Source organism: Salvelinus fontinalis, chromosome 2, assembly GCF_029448725.1.
Source record: "Salvelinus fontinalis isolate EN_2023a chromosome 2, ASM2944872v1, whole genome shotgun sequence".
NCBI lineage: Eukaryota > Metazoa > Chordata > Actinopteri > Salmoniformes > Salmonidae > Salvelinus > Salvelinus fontinalis.
This window is the reverse complement of record NC_074666.1, coordinates 47,968,156-47,986,841: the sequence shown is the minus strand read 5'-3', so window position 1 is coordinate 47,986,841 and position 18,686 is coordinate 47,968,156. Positions and strand designations below refer to the sequence as shown.

Genomic DNA, 18,686 nt, shown 5'->3' with positions numbered 1-18,686 from the left:
GTGTCCTTCTGTTGAAATTACCTAGAAGTCAATCTGATTATGACGTTGTCTTTATGTCTCCCTTTCTATTCTTCCTATCTGGATAAGGGTTTGGCAGATTTTTTATCCTCTGATTCATGGAAGGAGACGATCCCATGTATTGTGATTTATCTGCGTCCTTTTACTAACGGGGAAAGCTGACGATAGGCATAGAACATCAATCATCTTAACAGAAAAGAGGTGTCGGATGAGGAGCTCATTTATGGCGGATAAGCACATTCTGACAAAGTCATTTTGAGAGGATGATCCCAGTCTGAGCGGAATTATCCTTGTGCTGTTTTCCATACGATGGAAATAGTCCCCAGATGAATTGCTTAGGTACCATCTACACCTCTCATTGTCAGGTTGCAGAGTTGCTGTAGGCTGCTTTGTGTGTTTGTTAATTACTTGATTTACTTACACGTAGAGTTCAGTCTCTGTCAACGCATTCTAAAATGTTTTTGTTTATGGAAAAGCATTCAAGTTATTTTGCCAGCCGTGGAACAGGTCTCACCTCTAGCCTTTCTAATTAGCGGACATGGCTATTGTTATTCTGAGGAGGTTGTGCACATGTCAGAAACAAAAGTCTTTGACTTAAATTGGATGTCAGGCATCCAGCATTGGCCTTGTGTGTCTGACATGTTTCAACGAGTTTTTTTGTTGTTGTGTTGGCTGGTGGAGGTGTAGTTTTCATTTTAGTGTAGTCACATTTGGAAATATTATCATGAAGGTCTATGTTGTGATGCGCTGTCATATACTACCTTGTGATGCGCTGTCATACTACCTTGTGATGCGCTGTCATACTACCTTGTGAACGGCCTCTCTTTCGACACCATCTGTCTGTCTCTCCCACAGGGGCTCAAACCCATGGACCACAACGGGCTCTCAGATCCGTATGTCAAACTGCACCTACTGCCTGGGGCCAGTAAGGTACGTACCTGTCTTATTATACCTCAATCAATCAATCACGTTTATTTGTAAAGCCCTTTTTACATCAGCCGATGTAACAAAGTGCTATACAGAAACCCAGCCTAAAACCCCAAACAGCAAGCAATGCAGATGTAGAAGCACGGTGGCTAGAAAAAAACTCCCTAGAAAGGAAGGAACCTAGGAAGAAACCTAGAGAGGAACCAGGCTCTGAGGGGTGACCAGTCCTCTTCTGGCTGTGCCCGGTGGAGATTATAACAGTACATGGCCAAGATGTTCAAACGTTCATAGATGACCAGCAGGGTCAAATAATAATAATCACAGTGGTTGTAGAGGGTGCAACAGGTCAGCACCTCAGGAGTAAATGTCAGTTGGCTTTTCATAGCCGATCGTTCAGAGTTAGAGACAGCAGGTGCGGTAGAGAGAGAGAGTCGAAAACTCATGTTGTACTCATGTTTAAGGGACACTACGGGAGTATAGGTCTAACTGTTTACCTCAAATGTTGTGGGATGGTGGCAGGTAGCCTGGTGGTTAAGAGCATTGGGTCAGTAACCGAAAGGTTGCAGGTTTGAATCCCCGAGCCGACCAGGTGAAAAACTCTGTCTATGTCCCCTTGAGCAAGGCACTGAACTCTAATTGCACCAGGTTCGCCGTCAATAACGGCTGATCCCTGGCTCTCTACCCACTTTCCAAGGGTGTCACGGGGGATTGCGATATGGGACAAATGTAAGCACCCCACCAATTATTATGGTTCATACACATCTATTATAAAAGTAGGGAGATTCCAGTGTTATGGATGTTACATTTGCATGCAAATCACAACTTTAATGTCTCACAGAATGGACCAAAAAATATAAATACAACTTTTGATGTGTGTGTCTATAGTACCCCTTGTGGTGAGTGTTTTTTCCCCCAAAAAAGCTGACTTCTAAATAATTGCATGTTGAAGAAATAAAGCAAATAAGATGTATTATGGATGTTACATTAAAGGGACACGTTTTTGGAGGAACATAACATGAATAAAACATGGATAGCCATTTCGAAGGAAAGGCTTTGCTGAACACAAAAACAATCCTTTTGAAAAGATTTGCATTATTACTTTACAGGGGGATAAATCCCATTATGGATGTTACACCATCCGTTATGAATGTTAGTCTGAAATACACATTCAAATCTTAAAGATTTTTTGATCTAAAACTATCGTAACACATTTGCTGTCATTTTGTTTTTAAAATGTCAGCAGAAGGCATAGTACCTTGGGATTGTTTAATTACAGGTAGCCTGCAGCATACCACCCTGCATCCCACTGCCACTTCCAGATGCTGCTGGAAGTGGTGTTGGAGATCCAGTAGGGGGCACTCTTCCCCCTGGTCTAAGGAGATCCCAATGCCCTGGGGCAGTGAAGGGGACATTGCCCTGCGTAGGGTGCCGTCTTTCAGATGGGACGTTAAAATGGATGTCCTGAGTCTCTGTGGTCACTAAAGATCCCATGGCACTTATTATAAGAGTAAGAATAGGGGTGTTAACCCCAGTGTCCTGGCTAAACTCTCAATCAGGCCATCACACCATTATGGCCACATTCTCAGCTTCCAATTGGCTCATTCAGATATGATACATCTGTTATGGGTTTCATGGACATTATAACGCTGAACAAAGATCCTCAAGAGCAACGGTATTACACATGGTCTTCTGTTGAGATATGTTCATGTCCAAGCCCGTCTGTGTTGTCGTTCCAGTGATATGACACCGTTCAAAATGAATGGGAAAGATAAGCACCATATAATTTCCAGATTTACAGTACTTTTATCTTTTCTGTTCACTCGAGGCGCATATGTGATGTGGACTTACCTTGACATTAGGCTACTTTTGAAAACATCTGATAAACTTTGATTTTGGTGTAATTTCCCTTTAATAATCTAAATACAGTTATGCGTTAATGCATATGCTGTCATATCAGATGGTGTCATGTCTGATTATTGGAAATTAACAGACACTATCATGCCCCGTTATAGAAGCTATGGATATATAGTTAACTGCCAAAATAAAGGAAACACCAACATAAAATGTTTTAATAGGGTGTTGGGCCACCACGAGCCCCCAGAATAGCTTCAATGCGCCTTGGCATAGATTCTACAAGTGTCTGGAGGGATGCAAAACCCTTCTTCCAAGATGACTCCCATCATTTGGTGTTTTATTGATGGTGGTGGAAAACTCAGGCGCTGTTAATAAATGACCGTCTCCCAACCACGAAGGACTGTCGTCTAGTCATACTGTAATTCTTGTGCCACCTTGGTCTCCGTGGGCTAGCCTTCTCTTGTGCCAACAATCCACTTAGCAGCTGCCAATAAGGGTTCTCTAAATCAGTCATGCTGTCCCCAACCGTTCGGACATCTTGACCTCCGAGTGGACTCTCCATCAGACCATTATTAGGTAATTGATTGGGCTTGAAAGTCAAGCATATGGGCGCTGTTTCATTTGGGGGCCTGAAATTACACCACAAACATGGCAGCTGTGACTAGCCGCAGATGTTCCTCACTACTTGTTAAAGGCGGCCATCAAGTGGTCCAGACAGAGAGATGTGCCGCCAGAGAATTTCCCCCAGAATAACATTTGCTTGTGTCTGAGTTTGGTCTAGCGGTAAAATGCAGCCAACTCCGGACTGTGCATGCCTGTTGCGAAAACTGGGTTCATAATTTAAATCCCTGCGTTGACCTCCTCAGCTCACGAGGTCTGCACACATCTCATCAGTCTCCCCCTTACTTAATAACTATATCCGTCCCAATAAAAGGATTACATTACATACAGAGTGGAATTCACTTCCCTTTTTTATCAAAACTTAAACCTTGCCTCAGCAATGGTGTCCAACTCTGGTCCCAGAGACCGCTAGATAGACACGGTGCTCTGGTTATTTGTGTGGCGTTTCAGATATGAATCAGCTGCTGCTTTGTTCTGGGGAACATTAATATGCGTCGACTCAGCACCAAATATTCATGCCAGTTAACCGATTAAATGCAACAGACATTGTTCTTCACTGTCCATTTCTCACTACCACACACAATATCAGCTTGCTGTTTTGTTCAACTCAACACTGTTCCCTAGCAGAATGTGTGGGCCCGTGAAATCCACCACAGAGCAATGTGCTTCTCCAATCGATAAAATGGAGGGAAGTGTAGCATAGTAATGAAACTCTGTGGTAGGAGTTGATCCAGAACTTTCTATAAAGAGCACAATACAGTGTAAAAGCTATATAGCATCTTCCTGACAAGTCAACATATAAGCATTGACGTTTCTTTAAAGGGTTTACCCATTGAGATTTATTGACGTTTTGTTATATTACATATATGGTTTTTGGTGTTTGCCTTAAGCACTTATGCATTGTATTTTAAATGTTTTTAAGGTGCTGTTACATTATGGTATGGTGTTTATGTTGTGCACTTAGACACATGTTTATATAAGCATTTTGAGTATTGATACAAATGTACTGTATGTATGTGACAGCTCTTTGTACGTGCATGTCAGATTAAAGTTTTGGGATGTAAGGGAAAGAGGCATACAGAACTCTCTATTTTAATGAAATATCCAACCTCACTCTTATCACAAATGATTCGTGACCAGAGGCTGATGCTGCAGATGCAGACAAAGATATAGAACACAGAGATACTTCCTCTTGACAAGAGATGTAATGGCCATTGAATGTGTGATTCATCACTGTGGAATTCTATTCTTACTGTTCCATCCTGCATCGATCCCAGTCAGCAGCCATACAATGGCACTACTTTGCAGATTGTAGTGATAATCAAAGCCATGTATACTACGTATGTGCTTGTCTTACCTACCTTAGTTGAATGCACTGATTGTAAGTTGCTGGTGATAACTAGCGAATACAATCAGCATGCATTGATTGCTATTGGTATATTTATTTAATTTGATGATTAGTCAAGGCACTGGTAGGCAGACAGGTTGATATATTGCTGGCTATTGTTCATGAATAAATGTGTCTCTCACATCTCTCACATCATATGGTGATCAGTTATCTCCACAGGCTTTATTTTTCATCTGGCGCTGAGGTGAAAGTGTCAAACACACCTTAGTTTGCAAATTTGTCATGTAAATACTGGCACACTGGCATTTTCCCACCCTAACGCCAGGTTTGGCAATTTACCTGTCTAACATCAGCTCACTTGCGCTGAGGTGGGAGGGGTGGCAATATTTGAGGTGTCTTTAAAAAGCAAGCGCAAAAGTGACAATTTCATATATATTTTTTTATATATATATATTATTTTTTTCCCCCCCTTTTCTCCCCAATTTTCGTGGTATCCAATCGCTAGTAATTACTATCTTGTCTCGTCGCTACAACTCCCGTACGGGCTCGGGAGAGACGAAGGTCGAAAGCCATGCGTCCTCCGAAGCACAACCCAACTAAGCCGCACTTCTTAACACAGCTCGCCTCCAACCCGGAAGCCAGCCACACCAATGTGTCGGAGGAAACACCGTGCACCCGCCCCCCTTGGTTAGCACGCACTGCGCCCGGCCCGCCACAGGAGTCGCTGGAGCGCGATGAGACAAGGATATCCCTACTGGCCAAACCCTCCCTAACCCGGACGACGCTAGGCCAATTGTGCTTCGCCCCACGGACCTCCCGGTCGCGGCCTGCTGCGACAGAGCCTGGGCGCGAACCCAGAGACTCTGGTGGCACAGCTAGCGCTGCGATGCAGTGCTCTAGACCACTGCGCCACCCGGGAGGCGACAATTTGATTTTTACGACCCATAAAAAGCAGGTCTCAACGGTAACTCAGTTGAAAACGGCATAGATTTTGAGAGGGTATGTGCGGCCTATCTAGCCATGACACACAGTGCCCATGCATGGAACGAGAGATGTGCCTTTTGTGCTGATGAATCTTGTATTTGGAAACGGAAAAAATAAGATTTGTTTCCCATCATGTCATTTAATTTGACTAAAAACCAAGGATAGCCTCCACTTAATCAAGGCTGGTTTAGCAGCATCGCATTGGTGTGTCTTTTTATCCTGGCCATTAGCCAAGTACGTAGCCTCTGAATAAAGGGTTTACTGAGATTACTCTGAGATATTTTGGATGTTTTTGCCCTCCATGCCTTTTCATTATTCACAATTCACACACCTGCATACTTCATTTTGCTTGTTCAAGTAGGCTATCCGTCCCCATTTACAAAGAGCGCCCCTCATCCGATTACCAAAGACACGCTACTCCAAACCATTCAGTCCTCCTATGATGCCATATCAACTGCAGAGATATATATTTTTCATCGGCCTCGCACAAAGGCAACAATACAATTGACAGGATGTTTATAATGTTATGCGTAAAGACATTTAGGACTACGCGTGCACCCAGTGCCATGGAACGAGAGAGGTGATTTATGATATCATGCTTCTAAGCCCATCCTACAGTATTTAGAAATATTGTTGTTGTTTTAAACGGATTGCTTGTTTTCCGTTTCATATGATTAAAAACCAGGCCCTCCATACATAGGCTACCCTTACCCGACGCCTTGGCTACTATAATGAAGTCTGGTTTAACAGCAATGCGTTTTTTATCCTGGCCTTGCAAAGTAGCCTGTCCATAAAAGGTGTTTAAATGGTCTATTCGTCAGAGTGCCTTGAATTTAAAATATACTGCACATCCTAAAACACACACGCAAATGCTTGTTCAAGTATCCACACTCTAAAACCTAAGAGTGGATCTCTCCAGAGCGCCTCTCATCCGGTTACCAAAGACGTGCTCCTCCAAACCTATTTAAATGATTCTGTCCTATAAGGCAGTATCAACTTTAGGCTATATTTTGGCCGTCAACACTACACGCATACGCTATTGAACAAACACTGGATATGATTTTTTTTTTACTGTTGCTATTACTCGTTATTGTGGCCTATGCTATTTAATAAATGGTAGTCTCAACCCACAATCAACCAGGAGGAGAATATTCCTTGCCCCCAACCGAATTGGACTTGATGACTACACAAAGACCGTCAATAACCTACAGAACTTGAGACAAACAGAGTATTAAGCCATGGAACGAGTTGATTGGCCAGTGAGTGGCCAAGCCCTTGTCGGTCAATTTCTTCAACAAATGATCAGGTCTATATAATTATCAAACATACATTAGTAATGGAAAAGAAACACAGTATTCAAATTATCCTTTAGTAATACAATTGTAGGCAGAAGTTGGCACAAAGTACAGTATATGATGGCTCTCCCCAGGTTCTGCAAAATGTCTAAGACATCCTGTAACTAATAGCCTCTCCCAGTCCTCCTGGCGTGAGTTTCCCTGGCAACAACGTTTGAATAAATCTAACCTCCCCCTGACAGCAGCAACCATCTTATCAGCAATTAAAGCTCAGAAGTGGGTTTGACCAAAACTTGACCTTTCATCACAAGTATAGGGTCATTACAAGGTGAACGTGTCCAAGCATCTTCTGACAGGTGGCTGTTTTCATCAGGTCTGCTGCAGCCTTGTGTTCTCAGAAAACCAGTCGTATTCTCGGAACCTCAGATAGCCAGGTGGGGCCCAGACAGGAGGAGTATGTATGAACGGAGGCGGTTTCCACCTTCTGATAATGTCTGAAGGGCACAATACTCAAAACAAGTGTTAATACACACACAGAGGTCTATTAGAAGAGGAGAGCTTACAGTTTATCATAACATAATTTAATTAACCCTTTAAAAGGATGAGGCCTTGGTTTAACCCTCATCACACCAACAACTTGTTTACTCATCAAAACCCAGCCCATTCGCACCACTGTAAGCTATTATCCTCATAATTTGGGCTATGAAAATAGCTACAATATTACTGACACCATCCAGAACTATAGCACTATTTACCATTGCGTTAGGTTTTTTAAAAATAGAGTCCAACATGTCAGCCTCTAACGAACGAGGCACAGCCACTATCTTTATAGAGCGAAAACAAAGCACCACAGCGCCGTGATAGACGAATACAACAGGGGATCTTATTGTTCAAACTTTTTTAAATCAAACCTACTGGAATTAATAATTGCTTACTTACAGTGCCTTCAGAAAGTATTCATACCCTTTGACTTATTCCACATTTTGTTGGGTTATAGCCTGAATATTTTTTCTCTCACACACAATAGTCAATAATGACAGTGAATACATGTTTTTATAAATTGTTGCTAATTAATTGACAATGAAATACAGAAATATCTCTTTTGCATAAGTATTCACAGCCCTGAGTCAATATTTTGTAAAGGCACCTTTTGAGGCGATTATAAGTCTCTAAGAGTTTTGCATACCTGGATTGTACAGTGTTTGCCCATTTAAATGTTCAAGTTTTTTTTTCTTCACCTTTATTTAACCAGGTAAGCTAGTTGAGAACAAGTTCGACAACTTTATTGTTGATCATTGCTAGACAGCCATGTTCAAGTCTTGCCATAGATTTTCAAGCCGATTTAAGTCAAAGCTGTATTTAAGTCTTTCAGGGACATCCAATGTCGTCTTGGTAAGCAACTCCAGTGTAGATTTGGCCTTGTCTTTTAGGTTATTGTCCTGCTGAAAGGTGCATTCGTCTCCCAGTGTCTGTTGGAAGGCAGACTGAACTAGGTTTTCCTCTAGGATTTTGTTTTTGTTTATCACTGTATTTTGTTTATTTGTATTCTAAAAAACTCACTAGTCCTTGCCGATGACAAGCATACCCATAACATGATGCAGCCACCATCATGCTTGAAAATATGAAGAGTGGTACTCAATGATGTGTTGGATTTGCCCCAAACATAACTCTTTGTATACAGAACAAAAAGTGTATTTTCTTTGCCAATTTCTTTGCAGTATTACTTAAGTGCCTTTTTGTAAACAGGATGGATGATTTGGAATATTTTTTTTCTGTACAGGCTTCATTTTCACTGTAATTTAGGTTAGTATTGTGTAGGAACTACAATGTTGTTTTTCCATAGTCTGTTTTCTCATATCAAAACCATTGAACTCTGTAACTGCCTCAAGGTGGGATCCCTGAGCAGTTTCCTTCCTCTCCGGCAACTGAGTTAGGAAGGACGCCTGTATCTTTGTAGTGACTTGGTGTATTGATACACTATCCAAAACCTAATTAGTAACCACCATGCTCAAAGGGATATTCAGCGTCAGCTTTTAAATTTTTACATATCTACCAATCGGTGCCATTTGTGAGGCATTGAAAATCCTCCCTGGTCTTTATGGTTGAATCTGTGCTTGAAATTCACTACTTGATTAAGAAACCTTACAAATAATTGTATTTGTGTGCTACAGAGATGGGATAGTCATTCAAAAATCATGTTAACCACTATTACTGAACACAGAATATGCAACTTCTTTCTGAAGGGACTCTATTAAGCTCCCAGCATTTGTTGATATGCCTATTGTTTTGTTTAATTGCAATCTGGCATTTGTATTCTAGGTCTTAGAAATGCACAGCTTTGTCCTTATGTGTCGCTATTGTTGGATTCTGGTGTTGACAAAATCACCCGAGAATCGAGAACGTGTCCTCTATTCTCTGGTGATTTCGTCACCATCGTGCACAGGGACGTTGTTCACACCTCTAGGTTAACCTGAAAAGAAGACTGATAGAGATGAGACGAGAATCATTTCAATCTCCAGATTACATCTGAATTACAGATTAGAGTCTGATGGGGAGATGGTTGAGGAGCAGACATAGTAGGAAGGGTGGGACTTGGGGATTTAACCCTCTCTGTAGTCATATGTTATGTGTTAGAGCCCGGAGTTCTGCACAGAAGACACGTAAACTGTCTGTAAACTGATAATGACTTCTGTTGTGCCCTATGTGTCATGGTCAGCCTATGATGGAGTGGAGGGCAAAGGTCAATACCTAATCCCAATCTTTATTTCGATCTCTTTCTTGCTTGCTCGCTCTCTCTCTCTCTCTCTGTCAGGCCAATAAACTTCGCACCAAGACCCTGCGCAACACCCTCAACCCTGTCTGGAGTGAGACCCTGACCTACTACGGCATCACCGATGAGGATATGGTCCGCAAAACACTCAGGTAACCTTCTCCCTCCATCACCTAATTTGAAAATGAGCGACACCAACTGGAGGTGGTCTCGAAAGAGGAGCGTGTAATGGCGTTACAGGCTATTGACTTTGTAATAGCAATGCTAATAGTGCTATGCTAGCAGTGGTACACAGCAGTAGTACACAGTGCAAAGGCAGGCTAATAGAAGTATCGCAACATAGGCTAGCAGTTATAGCAGTAAGGAATTAGAAGGGCTATAGTCCAAGTCGTTATTAGATAGAACGTTGAGGCCCTGCCCGCCTTTGGGGGAAACAACCTGTGGTTACCGAGGTTACCCCATTGGCTCACAGCAAAAACTTATTTTCAAATGCAATTTTCTTGCCTGTTTGTTTTAGTCAATTACAAAACTACATTTAAGAAAAGTACAACATGTCTAAAGATTACTTTTCAACATTGCCTGCTCCTGAGTGTTCTCACTACTAAGATAAATGTAACATTGTATGGCTTCCCTCATGCCCCTTTTCATGTGAGTGAGTGCTAGCTAGCTACTGACCTGAACATTATGCTAGCGAAGACCAACGCCACAAACAAACTAACTATTCAGCTACAAGTAGTGAGTGGAGTTACAAATGGACTATAATAAACAAGTTATATGTCTTAACTGTGATGAAATGTTTTCCACACACATAGTTACGTGTAGCCTACTTGGACACCATTTATGCGCGTTAGCACTCGCCAATGGCATTGATTGCATAGGGAAGACCGGGGCTAAATGTAACAAGGGTCAGGTGTAACAGGTCGGCCTACATTATGTTCACTGTATGATCCTTGGTTGGCTGAGTGCCAGTGGAATGTTTTGGGGGGGGACGTTCAAGTCATATGTTTCTAACGAGCAATAAAAAATAGCCTAATGTTTAGACTTTAGAGTTGAAGCCAGTCACTGATGTGGTCAACTTCTCAATGTTATTGGATGAAGAGGAGAAGGCGAAGGCAGCAGGATAGAGTTATGGTCTGATTTGCCAAAGGGAAGGCGAGGGAGGGCCTTGTATGCGTTTCTGTGTGTGGAGTTTAAGTGTTCTAGAGTTTTGTCACCTCTAGTTGCACAGGTGACATGCTGGTAAAATTGAGGTAAAACAGATTTCCAATTCCCTGCATTAAAATCACCGGCCATGGGAAACTCCACCTCTGGATGTGAAGCCGGTTGGATGTTCTGCCAAATTCTCTAAAACGACATTGGAGGCGGTTTATAGTCGAGAAATTAACATTAAATTCTCTGGCAACAGCTCTGTTGGAAATTCCAGTCAGCATGCCAATTGCACGCTCCCTCAAAACTTGAGACATCTGTGGCATTGTGTTGTGTGACAAAACTGCACAATTTAGAGTGGTATTTTATTGTCCCCAGCACAAGGTGCACCTGTGTAATCATCATGCTGTTTAATCTCCTACCCCAGGTAGACTTCTGATTGGCTGACCAGGTCAGGTGACCTGGTCAGCAGAGAGTTCCAGAAGCAGATGTGTGAAAAGTTAGAGGGCAGAGTGGCTGAAAACAATTGAGAGCCCATCCCCCAGCGCCTCTGCTCTCTGCAGAGTAATAAAGTCAGAGTTGAGAGCCTGGGTGACTAGAGTTAGAGGGTTTTGTACATAACGCCTAACCCCTAGCCTGCTTACCTTGGCATTCAATCAAATTGTTGCGAGTCATTTCAGGGATGCAAGCTGATGAATTGAATCCGATTTAGATTGACACCAAGGCCAAGATCGTGAAGAGGTCTCCACATTTTTCGAAGTCTATAAACAAAAGGAATCAGAAAAGTCCAATATTGCAGGCCTTAAAGTCACTTTCCAGTGTTTACAGATTTCTATGAAATATGACTTATAATTACTTACAATATTAATTAAATCGTTTTCCTTTCAAAAAATGGTATTTAAGTATGTTAAAAAGCAGATTCTATGTGTTGGAATGGTGTGGGTGTTTACTGGTAATTAAAAATATTCATGCAAGTAGACTACTGATTGGCCAGCTCATCCACCTCAGGAGTATGACATCAAAGTCTGTAAGGAAATAGCAAGCATTTTTTAAACAGTCTGTTTGAGATACAAGTTTGAAGTTGGGCTTTTTAGTTGTTATTTCTCCAATTTATGCTTTGGCCGCAAATACAGGTATAGGATGAGTCAACAACATTATTTGGGTATGAGATAACAGAATACAAACTTTAAAAAAAGAGATTTTCACAGGACATTTACTAGGTGTAAGCCCTTAGATCACAGTATCTACTAAGCTAACATATGGAATTGTTTTAAGATGGTCATACAATGGATAATTTATACATTTGATTTGAATTTTAGGACCCTTGTAGATAAAATAAAATAGATATATTTGATGAAATATTGAATTTAGCCTTTACTGCTATACACCATAGCAACACACCAAATAACACAGTTTTACATAGCAAAGCAGACAGCCCAAAAATGTATCATAAGGATTAGTGTCTGTCTTGTATCTGGGAAGAATTTTTTTTTCACCCATGTTTTGTCATTTTACTCGTGGCACGTTTTATCCCCTATGCACGTTATGTTTTTACAGCCCGGTACCGGGTTACCTTCAGACGACTCCTCTGTGTGCTTCATAAAGATAAAACAACTGACACCTTCGTATTCGTGAGAGTCTCCCCTTTCATTAGTGCCGACTTATACATTTTTAGCTTAATTCAACGTTTCGGTTTGGACAGACAGTTTTGTGAGAATACCTCTTCGAAATTAGTACATCCACGGCAGAGCATTCAAACGACTGCCTTAAGGCTTGTGGATACCGGAGACCAAAACAAACAACACTGTTGTGTGCGTGAGTCTCATCTTTCAATGGTGGTGATTTCGTGGCGGATCCTCTCGTGTAGAAAACACAGCTTTCACAAGAACCATGTTATGGAATAGAGAGCTATTCTATATTCGAAATGACATCTCCATGTGACGTGTGGGCGTGTCAATCAACTTTAGTATTTTTTAATCTGTTTTATCCACTCATGCAGTCTCCTTTTAATCTGCATCTAATGGTGTCATGGGCAGGATCACAAGCATAATGATGTCTAGAGTCAATGACAAAGAGACACTTGTTCCTCAACAGAGTGCAGATCTTCCTTCCTTCTCTGCATCTCAGTCGCATTGTTTGTCTTGTTAATGGGGCTTTAATTGTGTTGCTGAGCGCTCTGCGATATCGTAGAGTTTGGGATTTGTTACCCGTGACCTTCCAAGCATTGCCTCTAAAACCATTTGTGCAATGGCATAGTGTTTCCAATTCCAGGATCTAGTTCTTTTGGTGTGGGCTGACTACTCCCTCTTGTGAGTTAGTACTGTAACTTTCAGTGTATTATTGGTTTACTGGGCACCGCAATGACCCAGAGGAGTTAATTATGTAAGATATAATCAACAAGGGGCTGTAAGAATGAACTTCAAAGTCATTGAATTATACTGTGCATTATAACGAAATAATGCACTATCTAGAATACCCTTTAAGCCAATCAGAAACGAATATTCAACAATGCCATGGTATAACTATCAATAATGACCATTTTCTTTTTTTTACGGAGGTGTCTTCAAGCCTCCTTTGTTTGAGCTGTGTAAACATATGTACTCTACTCTGGTACCAGGTCTGTATGTGCTTTAGCTAACTTCTCTCTTCTCACTATCATTTTTAAAGACATGCTCCAGAACTTTGGCGACTAGTAAGTATTTTTCAAACCTCACGCTTTGGGCTAGATGTGTCAGTGTGTAGTTTATACATGCATATTTACTGTATTATCTCAATTAGCCATGAAATCCCTAGTTTGAAAGCAACTTTTTACTGGAAGCTGTGCTACGACATTTTCCCGACATTTTCCCCCACATGGGCCAGCCCCCTAGCAATTCGAGTTCAAGCCAATGTGCTTCAGCCCTTGGCCATTTGAGTGACAGCTAGCAAGATGCACACACAGTAGGGAGAGAGCAATAACGTAGCGCACATAAACTACACATCTCATTCCAAAATCATAAACATAAATATGGAGTTGGTCCCCCCTTTGCTGCTATAACAGCCTCCTCTCTTCTGAGAAGGCTTTCCACTAGATGTTGGAACTATGCGTTGGGGACTTGCTTCCTTTCAGCCACAAGAGCATTGTGAGGTCGGGCACGGATGTTGGGCGATTAGGCCTGGCTCGCAGTCGGCTTTCCAATTCATTCCAAAGCTGTTCGATTGGGCAGAGGTGAGGGATATGTGCAGGCCAGTTCTTACACACCATTCATGACAAACCATTTCTGTATGGACCTCACTTTATGCATGGGGGCATTGTCATGCGGAAACAGGAAAGGGATTCCCTTCACTGGAACAAAGAGGCCTAGCCCGGACCATGGAAAAACAGCCCCAGACCATTATTCCTCCTCCACCAAACTTTACAGTTGGCACCATGCATTGGGGCAGGCAGCGCTCTCCTGGCATATGCTAAACCTAGAATCGTCCGTCTGACTGCCAGATGGTGAAGCGTGATTCATCACTCCAGAGAACGCATTTCCACTGTTCCAGAGTCCAATGGAGACGAGGTTTACACCACTCCAGCCGACGCTTGGCATTGCACATGGTGATCTTAGGCTTGTAAACGGCTGCTCGGCCATGGAAACCCATTTCACGAAGCTCCGGATGAACAGTTCTTGTGCTGTCGTTGCTTCCAGAGGTTGTAACCGAGGACAGACGATTTTACATGCTACGTGCTTCAGCAGTCCCATTCTGTGACCTTATGTGGCCTACCACTTCACGGCTGAGCCGTTGTTGCTCCTAGAGGTTTCTACTTCACAGTAACAGCACTTACAGTTGACCAGGGCAGCTCTAGCAGTGCAGAAATTTGACAAACTGACTTGACGGTGCCACGTTGAAAGTCACTGTGCTCTTCAGTAAGGCCTTTCTACTGCCAATGTTTGTCTACGGAGATTGCATGGCTGTGTGCTCGATTTTATACACCTGTCAGCAACGGGTGTGGTTGAAATAGACTAATCTACTAATTTGAAGCGGTGTCCACATACTCTTGTATGTATAGTGTATCAGCACATACACTGCCCTCCTGAATTATTGGCACGCTGGGTAAATATGAACAAAAGCTTGATCTATGTTCATCAGCTTGATCTTACACTCAAAATATCATATGAATCTTTAATTTAGTTACATTTTTTAAATAAAATCGTCATTAAGAAATAATTATTTGGTTCAAAAACATGCATGTCACAATTATTGGCACCCCTGCATTTAGGACTTTGTGCACCCTCCCTTTGCCGAGATAAAAGCTCTGAGTCGTCTCCTATAATGTTTGATGAGGTGGCAGAACACATAGGAAGGGATTTGAGACCATTCCTCCATAAAACTTTCCAGATCCTTCAGAGTCCGTGGTCCTCACTTGTGGACGCTCACTCCACACATTTTCAATGGGGTTTAGGTCAGGGGACTTGGATGGCCAGTGCAAAAGCTTGATTCTATGGCCTTAGTGTTTCAACTCTTTAGAGTCTGCCACCCCTGTTACTCCTCTCTGAATCCAAATCAAAGTTCAAGCAGAGAGTTCACCAGGAGACATCTTTGGAATCGATCGTCTTCACGTTTCTTATAAGTCAATTCATATCGCAGATTTGATTGAGCCCTTGTTGAATAGTAGTTTGCTGTAGGTTAGGCAAAGTGACCACAAGATGTTCCAAAAGAGAACGGACCAACTTTACTTAGCCTCCAGGTGCCTTTTTTCAAATCCATGTGTAACCCCTCAAGCATCAATGGTATGGGTTTGTTGATCCCTATGTAGTGAGTACGGTAAATGCCATTTCAGACGCAGCCTTAGTGTTGGCATGTTAGCTTGTCTGTATTCATAAGTGTGTCACCACCACCTCCAGCAATGTACAACCTTTCTGTTGCGCTGTGATTAGAGATTTGACTTGTTAGCCGTCGGTCGGGTCAGCTTGCCACAGCCAGCTCCATGCAGAGATGGCCCATATTCAACTCTCTCCACTAACCTTCAGGAGTTACAGATGAAAACCGCAAAATAAATCACAAACCAAAACTGAAATGGCTGAAATGTTTCCCCATACAAAACTAACAAATGGAGGCAGACAAAATTGCTTCTTCTTTGTGTGTGTGTGTGTAATTAACACGGAGTGTACAAACATTAAGAGCACCTTCCAGATATTGAGTTTCTTTGAGACCCTAATTTACAAGCACACAATAGGCAAGCACAGACAAACATAAATATACACATAAAAATACACATTAAGATACAAAACACATTAAAATAAAACAAACACATTCTTTAATTTAAAAAGCCTCTGTTATCTGTATTAGGGGACACCAAAGTATCCAATTGAAACGTCCTCTGAGATAATTCCAAACGTAGACACCCAAGTAGTCTCCAGAGTTAACCAACCCTGTGATCGGCTTTAATAACTTGTCATTTTAAGTCTTAACTGGGAAGTTAGGTAAGTCGGAAGCTTGTGGAGCAGGGCTTTGTAAACAAAAAGAGCGTAATGAGGATCTACGTGACTTCAAAGAGTTCCAGCCAACCTTTTGGTAAAGAATGCAGTGATGTGTAATAAATCTGTCTCCTGTGATAAAACAACGGGCGCTATGATAAACGGCATCCAGGGGTTTAAGAGTAGTGGCAGCTGCACTTTGATAAATAGTGTCACCATAATCAAGAACGGGTAGAAAGGTTGACTGCACAATCTGCTTCCCGTTGACTAGAGAGGCTAGATCTGTTTCTGTAAAAAAAAGCCCACTTTAAATCTTAGCTTCCTAAAAGGCTCATTCGTATGTTTTTTAAACGTTCAATTATTGTCAATCCAAATACCAAGGTATTTGAATGCAAGAACTTGCTCGATTATAGAACCATCTGAGAAAATCTTACGAGAACTTTGAAAACAACATGTATTTATTTTTGCCTGTATTATCTGTCACTAAAATAATCATGAAACGAAGAGCAGATGTCAGAGCCCAGGCCAATCGAGGACAACTTGTTCAATAAAATAGCACGATCAAATGCTTTTGACATGTCCACAATTCATTTTAGCGTTTACATATATCATTAACATCTAATGTGGTTGCTGTGATAGTGCTGTGCCCTGGCCTAAACCCAGATCTATTTGTATTCAAAATACCATGCTCAGATAAAAAAGAGCGAAATTGCTTATTTACCAATGGTTCGAGAATTTTTGCTAGACATGGAAGCCTGGAGATGAGACGATAATTATCAAGATCAATACTATCCACATCTAATTGAGTTTCTTGATAACAATGTCAGATTTATGGTATAGGTTACTGAGCCAGCAATGAGGGGGGCAGCATACTTGAGCAGACCCGGCACCAATTGGTCAGCTCCTGTGGATTTCCTGGTATCTATAGCAAGTAAGGTATCAAGGATTTTTTTTTCTGTGAATTGCCAAAATGCTCAAATTTAACTACCATTTTGAGTCAATCTGCAAAATTTCTGAATCAGCGTTTTAGACCACTTTTGGAGATAGTAGGGTTAGACGCTCTTTCAAACAAATTGCCCGTTTAAATAAAGTCATGTTTAAATGCATCAATGACAGAATTTTGGTCCGTAATGGGGCCATATTCTTAATTAATTTGCTTGTGGCAGAGAGGAGGAAGTGCAACCCTTCAGAGATTTGACAGTTTTCCAGAATTTTGGTGGATTTCACTTACAATCAGAATGAGTGGTTACATAATAATTAGATGTATGCCTTTTTGATTAGTTTTACAAGATTACCAATCTGGGCAAATTATCAGCCAAAAATGTCTCCACTGAGAGAGCAGAACCTACATCTCAAGCAAAAAACAACATCAGGGGCCTCCCGGGTGGCGCAGTGGTCTAGAGCACTGCATCAGTGCGTCTCTGGGTTCGCGCCCAGGCTCTGTCGCAGCCGGCCGCGACCGGGAGGTCCGTGGGGAGACGCACAATTGGCTTAGCGTCGTCCGGGTTAGGGAGGGTTTGGCCGGTAGGGATATCCTTGTCTCATCGCGCTCCAGCGACTCCAGTGGCGGGCCGGGCGCAGTGCGTGCTAACCGAGGGGGGCGGGTGCACGGTGTTTCCTCCGACACATTGGTGCCGCTTGGCTTCCGGGTTGGAGGCGCGCTGTGTTAAAGAAGCAGTGCGGCTTGGTTGGGTTGTGCTTCGGAGGACGCATGGCTTTCGACCTTCGTCTCTCCCGAGCCCGTACGGGAGTTGTAGCGATGAGACAAGATAGTAATTACTAGCGATTGGATACCACGAAAATTGGAGAGAAAAGGGGAGAAAAAAACAAAAAAAAACAACATCAGCAACGCACTCACCAGCTTTCATTGTTTATGTGACATGGACATCCTCCAACTGATGCCATTGCATAAGCACGAGCTGACAATTTTTTATTTTACTGCAGTTAGATTGACACTTATATTCATTACAATGCCGTTATTGCTTTTGTGCTGATTTTCATTATTTATCAAGCACACTTGGTTGGTGCTTGTAATGATTTTTAGGCTACTGATCAGAGTGAGAATTACACCGTGACATTCGGGGGGGGGTTCTCTATTGGGTGCGCGCATGAAATGTTTTATGTGCCTTATATGGGCCATCTGATTGTCAAACAAACACTTCAAAACATAGGCTACCTGTGCATGTTCGTCCACTCCAAAATAATCCAAACAGTGCAATGCATGTAGCCTACACTAGCGTCATTTGATGAATGGAAATAGACATATGTTTACAAAACACCAC

The 18,686-nt window shown here is 42.1% G+C and overlaps 1 protein-coding gene across 3 annotated transcripts in view; it reads left to right on the top strand.

Moving 5' to 3' along the window:
- Nucleotides 1-18,686, top strand: part of LOC129820062 (double C2-like domain-containing protein beta) — a 310,308-nt gene that overhangs the window by 243,935 nt on the left and 47,687 nt on the right. For all 3 annotated transcript variants that reach the window (XM_055876894.1, XM_055876902.1, XM_055876910.1), the window contains 2 exons: nt 874-948; nt 9,860-9,969. In XM_055876894.1, the coding sequence (XP_055732869.1) occupies nt 874-948; nt 9,860-9,969 (185 nt within the window). The remainder of the gene's footprint in view (nt 1-873; nt 949-9,859; nt 9,970-18,686) is intronic.